Here is an 18,031-nt window from a genome sequence, read left to right as displayed (position 1 = left end):
GCATAAGATCTCCACTGTAATAAACTATGACAAAAAGTTTGAAAAGCAAAGGGGAAAATTTAACATGCTGGAAAAAAAAATCCACCCATTTATCAAAGCACTGTGATTTTTAAAATACAAACACCAGACAATCTTGTGAAACAACATTTAGTTTGTTTTTCATATATGTCATGAGGGGGTCTACGTGAATAAATATTTTCAAATTGATTAAAAATATGTCAAGTCCAACGTGTGAAAATGTTATTATCAAAAAGCAGAAGATACAAGCAAGTTGAAGGCATACTCCTTTGCATTTTGAGGAAAAAATGCACAAGGAAAAAGCACCCTAACTCTGAGGTAATGTATACATTTCATAATAAAATTTCATAATTTCATAATAAAATCTATTATTTTTATGTTGCAGAGTTAAACATGAAGGTGTGGGTCTTCAGTCTATGTAAAAGAGTTGCTGAAGGTGCCAATCCCAAACATAATCATGGCTTTATTCCTCATACTGCCATCATTCACCACACCATTCTGCCACATGAACAGTATAGATTAAAGAGAAAGAAAACCAGAGAAAACTCAAGTAGGGAATGTGTAAAGTATCATTGAGCAAGCAATGAATCTGTATGGAGTCAGGCTGGATGAGCAAAAGGGGCAACAGTTATGTAGAAAGCTGGACAGTATTCCAGCACTTATACTTAGAATTTGACTACAAAAGGAATTGCCCTGGATGAGCATCCTGCCTCTCTGTAGGGACAGTCTCAGGCTGCACCTGGCACACCTCACCCTTCACACACCTAAAACCCTGAATACTGACCTTTGAATGAACTCCAGGCTGAAAAAGGACAGGAGTGAGCCTGGCACTCTCAGAGACAGAAAATGAGATTATGCTTGGCCCATACCAGGCCAGAAGAGAAAAACTGTTTCTACTGCTCATGGGTAGCAAAAACAGTCAGTTATGTATCTTAGTTGTGCCATCATCATATTTTGTGACACACGCTATATGTAAACATACCATTTGACAATACTGTCCATTTGCATTTCACATTCAGTTGAAGACAAGAAGTCAAAACATTCAGGATCAAAGAATATTGGAGGATATACTAACATCCAAGGGACGTAACCTGGCAGTGGAACAAGTGAGACCCAAGCTGTTACTCAGCAATGCAGGAGGGATGGTTGAGACTGCTGGAACACCTCCACTTGCCCACTTGCAGAGTCATGAAAGTGAGACTCCCACAGTTGGATTACTCTGCTTAAGAGGAATTGTGTGTTTTTTAAATAATTGAACAGTAGGCTATTTTCCTAACCTATCAGTGTTCTCTGACTTGCAGTAGCAGCAGCCGCTTTGCACATAAAAATAGATGAAGACAGTTGGATAAAGGAGCTGTTGACATAGGTCAAAAGCATGGAAAATTATTGCAGATGTCATTTCACAAACTGCAGGGGTCTAAAGTTGGATAAAAAGTCAATGAATCCAGCAGTGCTAAGTGATGAATTCTTGCTGATTGACAATATGCTTCTTCAGCAAGGGTCAATGACAATCCACAATCAAAGCAGTTGTCATAATTATGCTACACATAATCTTAAAAAAAAAAAAAAAAAAAAAAAAAAAAAAAAAACAGATGTTAAGACAGGCTGGATAGAGAAAGAGAAGGCAGACAAGAAACGAAGGCAGCAGAGAACACATGAGATTACTACTTAAACCCAAAGAAACACATCTCGCACAGCAGTAGGAAAAGCTACAGCAGTCTGACCTGTGGAACAAAGCCGAAATTCAATGCATATTTTTCCATCTTATAGCTACAGAAACATGAGTCAGTCCTGATACGAATTAATTGGTTTCTTCCCACTTTGCAACATACGAGTAACCCATTATAGCGCTACAGGCATACTTCCACATCTATGAGGTACACTGATCCACAGCTGTACATGCAAACAGATCTGAAACACCCACTGCCTTTCCTCTGCACCCTTCCCATCTCCAAATCTCAGAGCTCTTCACATACATCAACACAACTCCTCCTCCAACTGTGTGTGGCAGCAAAGTCTTCTGCATGCTTCAGGAACAAGACCTGGGGAATACACAGGGAAGCAACGCAAGAGAAAAGGGCACAGCCTGGCTAGAAGTGGCGCTGCACAGTCCTGGCCTCAAGGAAGTTTATTACCAGCTGGCCCTGCTGCTAGGAGTGGCACCATACTTAAATCTTGGAGAAGCTCAGTGTGTGTGGCCAGAACTCATGTCCCACTGGAAAGGCAGGGAACGACAGTGGCAGAGGCAAAAAGACCCACATTATCTCTCCTTGGGGAAGTCTCAGCAGATATTCCATTCACAGGTGCAACTGCAGCAGTTGCTGAGGGAACTTGACCGTGACCTCCACCACACTCCCTTCTTCCACGCTGTACCTCAGCAGACCACCAAGCAGCTCAAAATTGCACAATGCATATCACAAGGCAGCTTCGTGGCAGAGCTGAGAATAAGTCCCAGGGAGCTTGGTGGCTTCCAGCAGCAGCAGCACCAGCTGTCCTAGGCAAAGTGTGTCTCAAGTAGCTGGGGATTTTTCCCTTCTTAGGGCTGGAAGTGCCCTAGTCAGCTCAGATACTTCTGGTTCTGTTTCTAAGTTAACTCAGCCTTGGAAAAGTCGGGAAAACTCTTTGCTGCACCAACCAGCTTGAAAGCAACTCTTATGTTTATACAAGGTACTTTATCATTTATGACCCCAGGTCAGACAGTTCACCTCATAACAACTCAAGAGCTACAAGGGAACACAATTTTTAAGAACAAAACCAAAAACCACTATAACTGATAGGTCTGTTAGGTACAGTACCTAAAGTTCTGCTTACACCACTACATACAATGCTAGTGTATCTATACTTGACATAGTATAATAATCTAGAATTTCAGTATGTTATGAAGATTAGCATTAACATCACTCCAAATGTAAACTGATACGTTGCAACTTCATCTAATTAGGCCTACAATTGTATCTTCTTAATAAACTGAAAGGCTGATGCTGAACCCGGTATCCACAACGGAATAAGACTTCAAGCTCTCTAAACTTAATTAGCTTTGGAGTTTAACATCTAGCAGTTGAAATATCTCGAGGTTTATGTTTATATTACTGTAGCAATGATGATATATATATAAAGTAGAAATTTTTGATGGATTTTTTTCTTTCCTTAGGCTAGTCATACGATTCATTATAAATGATGTAAGTACTTCAGATATCTGCACATGCTAATTTCAGATGGCTTTAAATCATTTACTAAATGACTTTTTAGGAAGAGAAATCTTCCACTGAGTCAAATTCAAAAACACCAGTGTAATTCCAAAGATGCAGATCTGGTCAAGGGTTTGCCATAGATTCTACTGTCACAGATAAAAGCCACAGCAGTTTAGCAAATCCACTGAGAATTTCTGAGATAGTAGAAACATTCCATAATTAAATGATAACAATATCCATCAGTGGCATACCAGTCTTGCCAAGGCAAATACAGGGTGTTTTACCTGAGTAGTCTCCTCATTGACCAAAATCCCATTGAAATCACCCCTGTACAATATTGTTGCCCTCTACAAAAGATGAAACCACCACCTACTATTCAGTGCATTTCCTGCCATTTTGTTTAATGACACTTTGCCAACATGTAACTCTTTGTCATATATGCACCATGTAAAAATTCAGTCACAGAGCATACACCACATATCAAATCAAGCATTTGTTTGTTTGTTTGTTTCTATCAGAGTACTTTAAGCCACATGACAAGTTGATCCTTTTTTTTTTTTAAATTGTGTTAGTATCACTACTGTTTAGTATATTCCTAATCATAAAAAAAAGATCTTCCTTCCTTCCTTCCTTCCTTCCTTCCTTCCTTCCTTCCTTCCTTCCTTCCTTCCTTCCTCTTTCTTCCTTCCTCTTTCTTCCTTTCTTTCTCTTTCTTTCTTTCCTTCTTTCCTTCTTTTTCTCTTTCTTTCTTTCTTTCTTTCTTTCTTTCTTTCTTTCTTTCTTTCTTTCTTTCTTTCTCTTTCTTTCCTTCTTTCCTTCTTTCCTTCTTTCCTTCTTTCCTTCTTTCCTTCTTTCCTTCTCTTTCTTTCCTTCTCTTTCTTTCTTTCTTTCTTTCTTTCTTTCTTTCTTTCTTTCTTTCTTTCTTTCTCTTTCTTTCTTTCTTTCTTTCTTTCTTTCTTTCTTTCTTTCTTTCTTTCTTTCTTTCTTTCTTTCTTTCTTTTATTTCTTTCCTTTCTAAACCCACCCTCTTCCTAGCATATACTTAAAATGTTTAGAATTCAAAACTGGGGGAAAAGTACATATCTCAAGATTCATTTTCAGAGTTTTGAAACACTAAATAAAAAAAAATTGAGTTTTGCTCTTTTTGGAAATATCCATGGTATATTTTACACCATTCCATGTCACTAGTTCTTTGACATTCCAAATCCTTTGTGGCACAAGTTGAGGAATATTCCTATACTTTTCATGGCCAACCTGTATGTTTCTGATCTACCTCTCAGATCAAGAGAAGGGACTCTTGAGGCATTGCCTCTTCCAGAACAAGCTGTAGTGAATAATAATAATAATAATAATAATAATAATAATAATAATAGGAAACATTCTGTGCCCTTTAAGCCATTGCTGGTTTAATCTCTCTTTTTCTCTGTGTGTGACCCAAGCTTCAGCACAGTTCTATCTATCCTGAATTCCAGTCTTGCAGCTGGCAGTGAAGTGTGCTGCTGTGAAAATACTGATTGGTGCAGCTCTTAAACATCATCATCGCCTTCTGAAATAATCTGCAGAGCTACCCGTGAAAGACACATGCAGCCAGCCTGAGGAAACATTGCAGTCCAACTGCCCAGCAAATGAAAAAGTTTCCTTTCCTACGTCCAGTAGGCTGAAGAAAAGCAAATGTTGTTTCAACTGAAGTACTATTCCCACACCTCAAGAACTGCTGACAGTGCTTCCAGCGAGGTGGTATCTCTCAATTTCTGCAAGTCAGACCACATAAAAGCTGGAGTGATGCTTGATTAATGAACCTGCTGGTTACTGCTTTGCTTTATTTTAAAGCCCTGAGTGAAACATGGGCAACATCTTGGCTCGGTAACTCCCTGACAGTCCCTGTGCACATTCTGACATAAGAAACGTGCCAAGAGCAGTCACTTAGTTATGGATTCACTTCTCAATGCTCATAATTCACAATGCTCTTCATATTAAAAAAGTGAGAAAAAAGAAAACAATGAGCATTATTTCCATGGCTCTCACTTATGGGACAGACTTTCTAGTTGTATATACCAAAGCTTTTCAGTCTCCAGTCAGACCATTCACATAAGGTTGCAGTGTGGTCTGTACAGTCTTGCCAAAATTTCTGTTATCTATGTTTATGTCATTTGAGAGCTCATAAAGCTCATAAAACAATGAGCTTTATGAGCTATTTCTACTTTGTCTTCTGTTACAATAAAAAAAGTTTCAAAAGGGCTAATATAAATGTGATTCTTCATGATTACAGGGTATGAATACTTTCTGTACCAATGCAACCTTTTTTTTTTTCTTTTCTGACAAGACAATCTTAAGTGTGCAAACACGCGTCTTCTGAACTATACAAACATAAGCTTTTTTTTATATCATCTGGGATGTGCTACAGAAGATGTCTCCTTTTGCCAGGGCAGACATTTCCGGAACTTCAAATGATGTCCTCTCCAGACTATTTCATCAAACTATATCTGGGTTCATAAAATGACAAGCAAGTTTGCCCTACGTGTACACTTAGCAGAGTTACAGATCTCACTGGCAGCTTCCTGCACCCAAGGCAAGGGAAGCATGCTGACACAGCAAGAATCCAGGAAAGAGGCACAAAATGATGAAAGGAACAGAAAAATAGATCCACAATGAAATGGTTCTTGGAGGTTTTCCTAGCAGAGAGGAAGTCTAGGGGTGTTCAGGTCATAGTGTCCAAACACATATGAAGGTCACCAATTGGCTACAAAGGAATATTCTTCAAACTCACAGTTACAGCAATGTCAAACGGCTAGAAGTTGTTAAGCTGGATAACCCCAGATAAAGGAAAAATAGAACAATCTAAAGACTTCTGGAAACTCTCCATTGCTGGAAATATTTTAATAAAAATTGGAAGATTTCTAAAAGCTACACTCTGCTTCAGATAAAAATTCCAGGGACCCATATGACATCTGGTCAAAGATGGTTCGACTGGATGACCACAATGTTTCCTTTTGGTCTTACAGACTGTGAGTCTACTGGCAACCGTATTTTGGAGAAATAGTTTCTTAGGAACACCCTGGAAAACAGAAACCTGTTTAGAATTCAGAAATTCTGGCTTTATTATACTTTCACATACAGTTGTTGTAACTGCTATTGACCAAACAGTGGACTGACTCTGAGTTTGGTAAACAGACTTAAAAATAAATTTTTAATTAAAATCATCTTTACTTAAAAAGTGAACATAAACTGATATTCTGGCCTGTATATTTACAGAAAAATTCAATCCTAATGGGAGTGACAGAATTTACTCCCCCTCAAAAAAGTGGAAAACAATAATCTAGGTTAAATACAGCTTATGCAAGCAATAGTCAACACACCAATGGATATGACTGCTTACAGTGGATTATAGGGAAAGGATTTAAAGTGAGAGTGTTTTGTTTTACTAAGATATTGTGTGTATTCATACAATGCTCTATGTGACACCAAAAGCAATACATTTCCCCAGAATAAAATACAGAGTTCTCTCTTTGCATGTGCCATTCACAGCAGTTTGCATTCAGCTGTCAGCACTGTCCCCATTTCACAGGTAGGGAGTGGAAGCACGTGGAGTGAAGCCATCTGCTGACGGCCACACATGTTCAAGCCGCACAGCTGCATGCAGGGCACAGCTCCTCTGAGCAGCTCACGAGATGATGAAGATCTGCCAGTCTGAACAGAATATCCAGCCAAGGAAAACGACTGGATTTCCAGTGACACTGACTTTTCAAAATGATCCTAGAAAAAAAGAAGGTTGTTACACTCGCGAAGTTTGGGGGGAGGAGGGTGGATTCTTTTTGCTTTGTCTTGGGAAAGGATGTCTTTCCAGCTCCCTGTCCCTGCTCTTTATTATCTGTTAATAACTCTAGATATGACAAATTATCTATGTGTATCATCATTATTTGCTGTTCACCATTTAGATTATCTGGGTGAAAAACTGCCACTAGAATTGAGTGAGATTGTTTTGTCTGTCAGAAGCAGGCAGAGAGATGCATAAAAATGTTGATGCACTCCATCAGGAACATATATTGCTGCCAGAAAATTTTCCAAATGCAAGAAAAAAAAAAAAGAAAAAAAAAATCTTTAATCCATTTTCTACGAATATCCTGCACTATAACCGATATCATCAGTATCAGACGAAGCTGGATCCCCTCAGGCAATAGTATGTAAAAGCTGCTCTGTCACATTCCTACACATTCTGCTCTGAGATGCTCCTTTCCAAAGCATGTTTTCTTTCAATCTCTCTCTCTCTCTAGTCTGACATTCTGGCATTTGGCCCTGCAGGATCAGCTTTTTCCAGAATGGTGCATCTTTCTGTAGTTCAAAACTAGGATCTCTTCACTTCCTCCTCTTCTGACTCTTGCTGATATCCAGCAATTTTATACCCCAGCAGCCGGAGCAGCAATTTGCTAACTCTCTGCCACTAGCAATGCAAACTGACTCTAATGACAGCAAAAGCGCATTTTGTATAACACAAGACCATTGCAGCTGTCAGAGATGCTGTCTCCCCTGGCAAGCTCCTAGAGCACAGATTAGGAATGAAAGGACTAATTCCTCTTGCCTATTTTTGAACATTTAGTTTCCCTATCATTTTTCACCTATAGACCCATTTCGCTGATAAAAAAATGCAGGAGCATGTACTAGAACAGTAGAGAAACTCAAATGTAATTAACAACTAATGGCATCCATAGACTAAGGATTGACAAGTGCTTTCCTTTTTCACCATCTGCTATTTCAGATTTATAACTGCTATGATGAAATAGTTATTCTATGGATTTAAATTTCTCACACACAGACTTATCTAAAGAGTTTTTGTCATCTTTAAGGCTGAGCAAAATCCTTTAGCAGTTCCTGAACTGTGAGATGAATGTAACACCCATTGCTTTTTTAGGCTGCAAATGGATCTTTTTTTTCTCTTCCTTTTTTTTAATTTAAATTTTTATTTTTTTATTATTTTTTACTGTATCACTTGCAGTGTGTGATCTTGCTTTACGTGCATTGCATGCCCCTCATTAAAGGTCATTTTTGAATGAGGCTGAGCACTCCCAGCTCACACAGGGAGAGCCGACCAGGCAGATGTGCAGTTATGCAAGAAAGCAACAGCCACGTGTTTAGAAATCCTGACAGAGAGATGCTGAGACAATCTCATCCCTGAATGCAAAGATTTTAGAAAGCATTTAGATAACTTAAGGCACACAAGAGAACCTAATGATGCTGATTAACTACATGGCATGCCTCATATACCTTGCATGCTCTCAGCAAAAGTGGCTGGGACCTCTACTAGTCCCTGCTCAAATCAATCGCCAGCTAAAGACTCCTAAAGCATGCTGCACTGTACCACAGTGCACACTGCCCAGGTAATTTCTCCACCCTTTACCCATGCTGTGAAACCACCATGCTTCTGATATCAAAGGGTCTTCTGATGAAGCAGCATAGTGACAAAAGTTTTCCTGCCTTGCTTTTAATGTTTTTTTAACAAACATTCAACTTCGCAATTATGATATCCTGAAAGGTTATAATACCTAAAGACTATGGGGTTATGAGGTAGGAACTAAAGCAAATATTCACAAATAAGTATTTGTGCCCCAAGTACTTTTATATTTTAAAGATAAATGTTAAATGCTAAAGCCAATGTTAAATTTGCTGTTAGGTGTAGTATGCACTGGACTTTTTCCTGAATCCACCCACTGTTTGGGTCAGCACTGCAGCTCCAGTAAAGACTATAGACTGGTAGAAAATGCAGGAGCATGTACTCCTTTACAACAGATATAAAGGAAAGGCTACACAAGGTGACTGTAAAAAAATATCACTTTTAAACAGGTTAGATCTAGGTTTTAAGATACCAGAATATAGTTCTTTGTTGTTCACTTCTATGGGTGATCGTGAAGGGAAAACATCTACAAAACTGTTTTCCCTGATTTGTCTCCAAAATCAAAAATTTAAGAGGGACATTATATTCTGAGCCTTAAATCTGACCAATTGTGAACGTATCACTGTATACTTTGGAAATATGTATTCCCTATATAGCAATAGTATCCTCTGAAGGGAGTTTTCCTCCTAAAGAACATTTCTATGTATTTTGAAGGTCCTAAACAAAATTTTGTAACAAGATTGAGACTACAGTCAAAAATACTGCCACTGATCCTAACCTCTGCTCTACGTATTTACTCAAGAGACAACGGATCTTAACAGCATAACACACCTTGAAGCAAAAATGTATGAGTACAGTAGGCATGCGTCCCAAATTCACCAAGTGCAGAGAGGTCAAAGAACTCCATTTCTCAAAAGAAAAATGCTTTTAAACAGCTCTGAGCTTAAATCCTGCCTTTTTTATTTTTTAACTATTAATGTTTATATTTTTATTATGTTTATGTTGCTTTGAAAATTTCAGAATAGGTTCCTTCTTTTTTTTTTTTTAATTTTTTTTTTTTTATTCCTTAATAGAGTCTCTTGCAAAGCACCAGGCCACAGCATACATGTTTTGTGTTTTGATTTTGCTACTCCAAAACTAGAAGGTTCTAAATTCATCAGACTCAAGAGACCAATGAGATCTTCCTCATTTTGACTACTCTTGTCTCAGGAGAGCTTAGCTACTTCTCTGAGAGACGGCTGAGCTGTTGCCTGGCTCTTCAGGGTCAGTCAACACCTTTCTCATTGATGATGAAGTGCAGAGAACACAACAGCAGATCTACCACAATCCCCATAGACTATTTCATGCTGGAATTGGGTATTAGCCACCTGGTCTGATGCTGGACTGTGACACTGGGATAACTTGATAAAAAGGGTGAAGAAGCACTGCATTTTTTCACAGCACATGACTGTTCAAAATCTCTACCCAACTCCTTCCCAAGCTGTGGTCTTTCAGTTTTCTGGCCCATCTCAATACCAACTTATGAAACCAACTATATGCAAATAGCAAGAGAATGACATTCTGCTGAGTTTTTTTGTTTTGTTTTGTTTCATTCCTCAAACCATTTGCTACACTAATTAGGAAGTGAGCCAGTTGAAACCTCTAGACTAATCTCCAATTCTTGCCCAATGGGTAACAGTGAGATTGACATTGCCAAGGAGTTCTGTAAAATGACCTGGTAACCAGAAAATTACTATGTTCTGAAATCTAACATTTCTTTTTAATGCACAAGCAATTAAGGAATGGAGGGGACAAAAACCCTTTGAGGCAGGTGCTAACAACTGCAATAATTATGATGAAACTGAAATACGTGTATGTAATCAACCAAGATCATTTATGTCAAGAAACACTTTGATTTTCTCTGAGACTGGACATTTTTCTTTCCTAAAATTACATTACACTGAATTCCTATTGGCCATTTTTCTGTTTTTAATAGAAAACATCAATAGATAATTCCCCTAGGTAGTTTCAGTAATTATTTTTGAGGTTTTCTCTAAGTGCTAATAGAAAAGTCAGCTATCTTATGAATATCATAATAGAATTAGACATTAACAAAGCTTTTATTCTTCACAAATAAGTCTTGGTCCCATTAGTGTTATGATTATCTTCATTAAATATTTCTACCTGTTGTAGACAAATGAAGAGAAATTGCCATTATATGACAAAATTTGCTGATTGAAGAACATTATCTCCTGTTACAGCCACATTGGATTTGGCCTGAACAGTGCAAGGGTGCAACCACATATGTGATATATCCAATTCACACTTTGTGAATGTACTCTGGATTAAGCCTTTCATCTTTAGGTTGCTGTCATTCGAGGTTCAGTTTTGAGCTGAGTTTGTATCATCCATAGGCCAAACATGTCCCACGTGTCCAAAAGGAGCACCACATTTTAGGTTGCTATTCTCTAGCTATGCCTGACCTCTTCAGTTGGATTAGGTGATCTTTGAAAGTCCCTTCACATTTAACTCTCTCCTCTCCTCTCCTCTCCTCTCCTCTCCTCTCCTCTCCTCTCCTCTCCTCTCCTCTCCTCTCCTCTCCTCTCCTCTCCTCTCCTCTCCTCTCCTCTCCTCTCCTCTCCTCTCCTCTCCTCTCCTCTCCTCTCCTCTCCTCTCCTCTCCTCTCCTCTCCTCTCCTCTCCTCTCCTCTCCTCTCCTCTCCTCTCCTCTCCCCTCCCCTCCCCTCCCCCCCCCTCCCCTCCCCTCCCCTCCCCTCCCCTCCCCTCCCCTCCCCTCCTGTCCTCGAGTCTCCTCGAGTCTCCTCGAGTCTCCTCGAGTCTCCTTGAGCCTCCTCTCCTCTTCCCCAGAAAGATAAGGTGTTTCACTCTACCTTCCCTGGTTCTTCAGGTGTCATGCTGGTACAGGCAAGGGAGAAACTTGCTACAAAACACAGCTACAGTTCCACTCCAGCACTGCTCTCCTCACTGGGATTTGTCACTGTGCTTTTCCTCCAGATCTAGGCACTTTGCAAACTGGAATCCATTCCATGGTGGTTCAGAAATGAAAATGAGCCTTATGCTGTCATGCAATCTCATCACAGCAAAATTGACCTTGATTCCTGCTGAAGCAATGCAGGCTCCCCTGGGATTTTTCCTGATGGAGAACATGATATAAGCTAAGACTAATATACCAGGCACCCCTATAAGGAGAGATTTCAATCACCATTTCACAAACAAAATACCAACTGTCTTGTGCAAACTTTACAACATTATGTGCACTAGAGCAAAACTAATTAAAGCAGGATCTGAAGCAGTTGCTTATCAGTGAACAGCAACTTCATAGCTCAGAAAACTCCACAAAAAGATCCAAGCTGCAGGTTGAATTGCTCATGTTTACATGAAACTTTTTAACACTCTGGAGACAGGTACCAAAGGGAGATGTTGCTGTGCCCTCTCACACATTGTGATTCTGTTCATGTTCCAACTCACTGGCAACAGACTCCTTGAAACAGCAAGCCTGATTCTTGATTTTGACTAAACTAAAGGATTACACATGTAAAAGCTCTTTGAGGCAATTAAATTAGGAGTCCACAGTGGTAAATATTTCATTAGTTAACAACTAACTTAAGCCCACCAGTCAAACTCTGAATATGGAAATCAGTGTGACAGTTCCTATTATTTCACTACCAAGTCGTATTGATTCTTTGTCCTCTGAGCTCTCATGCAGATTATGGCTACCTGGGCAGACTTCAGTAATTCACTTGGTCCCGGTGTTTAACACTTCTGTTACTCTGTTTGGCTAACAAAATCCTCCTGTTCACTAATGAGGTTTAACAACGTAGCAGTTAGCACTGCCAATATGAAACACAACCTTACCCACAACAGCATTCTTGTCAGAGTTTCTCTAAGCTTTCAGTCCATGATGTCAGCTCTTAAAAGCCCAAGGGTTTAGTACTGTAATGAAATTATTCATTCCTGCTGAATTTTGTTCCTCCTACATGAAATACAAATTATTTTAAGCTTTGTTTTCTCCTTACTCAACCTCTCACTCCAATCTCAGCACATTTAATCTCACAAATAATTGGAAAACAACCTGATGATGTTCATCCTGGCATTGAAAATTTTGACCCTCCTCTCTACTTGCAATGAACATTCTGATCTCTACTGATTACCTTTGGGAAGTAATACAGTTAATCTCAACAAGCAGTGGCATAATCCTTGCCAAAGCAAGACCATCACCTTGTGGTGAAATCCGTCCTCTCTCCTGCTCTTTAGCCCGCTATCTCCTGCATCAACACAGGATATTATTTAGCAGTGTGAACTGGTGCAAGCCCTGCTGCAGAGCTGCATGATAAAATATTTACTGCTGCTACTGTTCTGCTCCCTTTTGACCTCTCACGAACAGCCACAATGTCCTACAAGTATTATGAACACGATTCTGCCATTACCTTTCCAACCTCTGAAGTCAGCCCAGACCATTTGCTGTTGTCTCCTCAGAGATAAACTTGCTAGCGTTTTACATGCTGCAGCCACCAGTCCCATTTGGCTTGTTTTGGCAGAGATAAGAACGCCACGCACACGCACTACTAACAGCTTTGCAACACCAAGTCATACAGATCTGCTCTTTGTGTGGTTTGGTGAGACTGGGTGAAAGTAAGTGTCTGGAGCAATGTTTCCACCAGGTATTCTGATCCTGCAGCAGAGGTGGCAAAGGCATGACATTTCTGCACAATCCAGCTCAAGCAGGGTGCCTTGCTGAAATTAGGTAGCTTTCCTTCTTATTTCAATGAAAGTGAGACTGGTGATCTTTCAGCTTTTAAAATGTGAGAGTGAACCTGACCCATCAGCTAGGAGTTCAAACCACAAAGAAACTTATCTGAAATAAATTAAAATTAAAAATATATGAGATGTCATCTCAGTTCAGACTGACAAACAAACACTAATGCTGTAAAATGTTTTCCCCATTAGTAAATATGACATTTTACAAGAAGTCGAATTACTAATTTTACATTTTGAAGCATTGTTATGGGCCACATTTCTTTTTTAGATCTCTATTGTGATGCAAAGCACTGGGGACCTTCATAAGCAAAACAGAACAAACTTAAGTTTGTATGTACATAGATTTGAATATTTATCAATGTTAAAACTGCATTTTACTACGTTAAAAATGTATTCTTCTAGGATTATTGCTTTGCCATTTATACTGCTTGATTCTAAGGGACATTTTTCTCCATACAAGTCCCAAACTTCATTATCACAGCCCTTCACTACAAACTCTTCATTTCATGTAACAGTTTCCATTATGAAAAGACAGCTTTCTCATCTATACTGTCCACTTAACTTCTATGTACCATTGCTATGTGCAAAGTGCTTTAACTATCACATTTCATTGGAACTGTAATCTCTTCAGTGATAGAAAATCTCCATTGGATTTTCTTCATGTTTGTATTGATGTAAAGTGACTTACACGTCACTTACAAGTGACATGTAACTTACATGGTGAGGTTGCAATTATATTTTGCATTTTTTTCACCTTGTGTACCTTCATTTCACCACTGGGGCAAAACTAGAGGTGCACCACAGCTTTTAATTCCCACTTCTGGAAATGTTGTGTTAGTATGACTTCAGTAGAGGTCCTACTAGCAATAAACACATCCATTCCATATCAGAATTAGAGATTTATGAACCTTTTCAAGTATGCACTGACTCTGTCCATCTTCCCCCTTCTGTTTTGCTCCCATTGATTCACACACCACCAAAATAACTTTGTTGAGCAAATTCAACTGATCTAAAAAGGCTCTCAGTTCATGATACGGTGCTTTCAGTGATCCATGCCAAAAGCCAACCAGAAGTATCATATCAGTTGGAGAGACTCTGCTCTGATTCCACAACCTTCTTTCATGCCTTTTGTTTTGCTAACTACTCATAAGAAACAACTATGCAACTATAACCAAGACTAGAAAAGATGTTGTGGAGAAAGCTATCTTTCAAATTTTCTACATGACAATCTATGTTTTGGACATTAAAGCCACACTTGGGCATCTCTTCTTAAAACTATTTGATTCATTTCTCCTCTAGGCAAGGATGTGGATGAAAACAGACAGTCATGTTACACTGCATATTCTTTATCTTTCCATCTAAATAGAGAGTAGTATTTGTTTAATGTTGAAACAATTGTCAAAATGTGTAATACACTAATCAGTTTATGCTCCCTGTTGGACTTATTCATGTAATATATAATGGTGTCATGAAGGTTTTCTAGGAAAAAAAAAAAAAAGATCAAGCCAAAGATCATTAAAGTGATTCATTAATTGAAATCCACAACAGCAGTTTTTTACACTACCTACACGTCTTTCCTGTTACAGTCACACAGTGAAATTAAACATTATTCACACAAGTAGTTTAGAAATACCAGACTTCAAAATGGTTCTTTCATTACATAAAGGTAACTTATGTAAGGAATTTCCCCTCAATAAAAATTCCAACATTTAAAATTTTATAAAGCAGCAAATTAGTGATCTACATCTGAAGCAAGCACAGATCAAGCAATTGTGTGTACATGTTACACAGAGAGGATTTTAAGCATTAACCAAACTACCATTAAATGATTTTGAAAGTACACAAATCTTAGTGTTCCCTTGTTCACAAATACACATGCCATCTAATCTGCTGCAAATATTGGCATTAGATACAGTGACACTCATAAATATAATGACAAAAATACTGGTATTTTAACGTTCTCAAAGCCACGTGACGTGCCTTTCTTAAGATTAAACCTTTTGTTTTTAAAAGGTCCAGCTTATACAATACAATTGAATTTCCAGCCTATTTTAATAGTCATGAAATGTTATAAACACACAAGCTGGCCTTTATGCTATAAATACATTTGTATTTTGACATGTCTACATCTGCACAAGAATTCCCAAACCCAGATTCTGTGGAGCCATCACAAGATGAATCACAAACACTTTTACCAGAACACAGTATTAGACCGCCAGCTTTCTCTTCTCTTTAATGTATAGAATCATTAACAGGGTTGAGTACCTTGCACAGCCCTCACTAGAGCTTCTCAATATTTCAGTGATATTTAATAATGATGCAGAAATTGGGCAGTGAGACTCCTGTACCAGCAGCAGCACAGAATACTGCATATGGAACAAGACCTAAATGGTATAACATGAAAGGCACTAGAAAATCAATTATTGCCCTGATTTTCTGCTGTGCTCTGCCATACAGTCTCACAGTTCACGGCATAGTAATCAAGGCCAGCTGCCAACAGTGCAAAAGTGGTATTTGGAAACTGGGTAAAATAAAAAAGTTCATGGTGGTATGTGCATATGAACTTGCATATTTGCATGTAAATTACTGCACCTCCATGCGCGTAGGAAACAGAGTAAGCTGATGCAAGTGCAAACACTTTTCCTTACTCTTGCAGAATGACCTATTGCAAGCACAGTCCCTGCTGTCTGAATGGTGGGTCTCTGCATTTGTGGGAACAGATAAGGGTACAGTAGTCAAACTGCTTTTTCTTTTACTTTTACTATTTTTTGAATAGATCAAATAGATCTTAAAATTAAGATCAAGGGGAACTGGTAAAAAGACTACAGAAAATAATATTCTTATTTTAATCTCTCACAAACTCTTAAGTCTAGAAAAAGACCAGGAAAACCAACAAACAATCGAACAAAAAAAACAAACAAACAAACAAACAAAAAAAACTTTCCTCTAAACATTGATACCATCCTGTATTGCTCATCTTCATTTCAAAACCTGGTTGATTTACAGAAGATTTGCAGACATTAATGTTACACATGGTTTTGTAGAGAAGTGCAGCATGGTGATTAGTACATTAACAAAATTCCTCTATTTCTCCATGAATAATATTGGACCTTATGTTCCAAGAATAGCACATAACTTAATAGCATGGTATTGTCTTCGCCTCATTTTAATGGGAAGCAGAACCTTAGTGAACAGACAGTGTGTCAGTTCTTGTAATGCTATATGCCATTCAGGTAAACACCTCATGGTATGGTATTTCATATAAAAAATGCAAAGGCTTTTGCCTCAGATACTTTGATGGATTTTCTTACCTTTGGTTCCATTGAAATGAAGCTGTGGGTACCTCTACTTGAGAGAACTGACCTTTTAATTGTTTTACTGTGGTAGAAGTGGTAGTAATCCTTCAGTGTTCCAATCTGTAAGGGGAGAAAAGAAAAAAAAAGAAAAAAAAAAAGAGAGGGAAATTTAATTTATGGAAAGCAGTTCTCTGTTTTTCATTTTTAAAGGTCTATAAATTATGCAATTTCCTGCTGTGCTGAAATGTTACTTGAACCCAGTGATCATCTTTCAAAAGAAGGACATATGATATGAAATAGATGGAGTGTCCTTGAGGCAGTAACTGCATAACCAAAGATTATAATTGAGCTGCTTAGTCTGTCTGTATCTACCTTTTTAATGTTTAATTTATATGCAGTACTTTAAGTAATTCTGTATCAATCTATATCCAAACTGTCTTCAAATGGCAAGTATAAAAATCATCAAATGACTATATGGTTATTAAAAAGCATTCCATCTAGTTTGCTTAAGGAAATGTACTGCAAAATGCACTAGATTCGTTTATTTATATAATTAACTTATAAAAAGTATGTTCACAGCATCAGACTATACAACAAGAATAGGCTTCTCTTTCCGCCAAAGGTGGGCAAGAAAGAAGTAGAAAAAAAATGGAAATGTTAACCTCACACAGAGTAATGACTAGTTCAAAATATAAAATCAAATCATGCAAAGTGCAAATTTCACAACAGCAAAATAAAATCTCTACTTGCTCATCCCATCACGACGCAGTAGCAATGTGAAACTAAACACAGATATGCTTCCCAATTTTATAAAGAAACTTTCCTTTCTAGTCTCACTAACCTCAAAAAATTCATAACATGGAACTCCAGTTTCACACACCTATAAACAAACATTCAGCCTCCTTGTATTGAGGGCCAACATCTCCCCAAGTCATATGAAATTTGACCCTGTTTTGCACTGTAAATCTTGTAAGACATTCAATAATTTAGCTAAATGTTCCTTAATGATGAGTAAAAAAAGGGAAAACTGAGCTTACTGTTATTTTAAGATGAAAATCAAAGTGACATCAGAAAATAGGCATGGTTTTACAAATAAATCACAATCACAATTTACAAATAAATTTACAAATGAGATCCTCAAAGAGGGTGGAGCAACACTGAAAAACTGTAATCTCAAAGATCCTGTATTATGAATCTTTATCTATGAATATATACGTAGGAAACTTGAGTGTCTAACATTAAAGGGTCAAAGAGAATGGGAAACAAGCCACTGAAGAACTCCAAGAATATGCTTTAGAATATTAGAAAATAAAAATGTTGAGAAAATATCAGCATACACTAAGAAATATTCATAGAAATTTTTGTTCTCATGGAGCTCTTGTA

At 38.1% G+C, this 18,031-nt stretch overlaps 1 protein-coding gene across 1 annotated transcript in view; it reads right to left on the bottom strand.

The window, feature by feature from the left end:
• Window positions 1–18,031, bottom strand: part of PCSK5 (proprotein convertase subtilisin/kexin type 5) — a gene marked incomplete at its 5' end in the record, with an annotated part of 197,611 nt that overhangs the window by 154,639 nt on the left and 24,941 nt on the right. The window contains one exon of the mRNA XM_083817086.1: window positions 16,664–16,768. Coding sequence (XP_083673212.1) covers window positions 16,664–16,768 — 105 coding nt within the window. The remainder of the gene's footprint in view (window positions 1–16,663; window positions 16,769–18,031) is intronic.

This window comes from Anser anser (genome assembly GCF_964211835.1).
Source record: "Anser anser genome assembly, chromosome: Z".
NCBI classification, from domain to species: domain Eukaryota; kingdom Metazoa; phylum Chordata; class Aves; order Anseriformes; family Anatidae; genus Anser; species Anser anser.
Note: the sequence above shows the minus strand (reverse complement) of the source record. Positions and strands in the feature narration are given on the sequence as shown.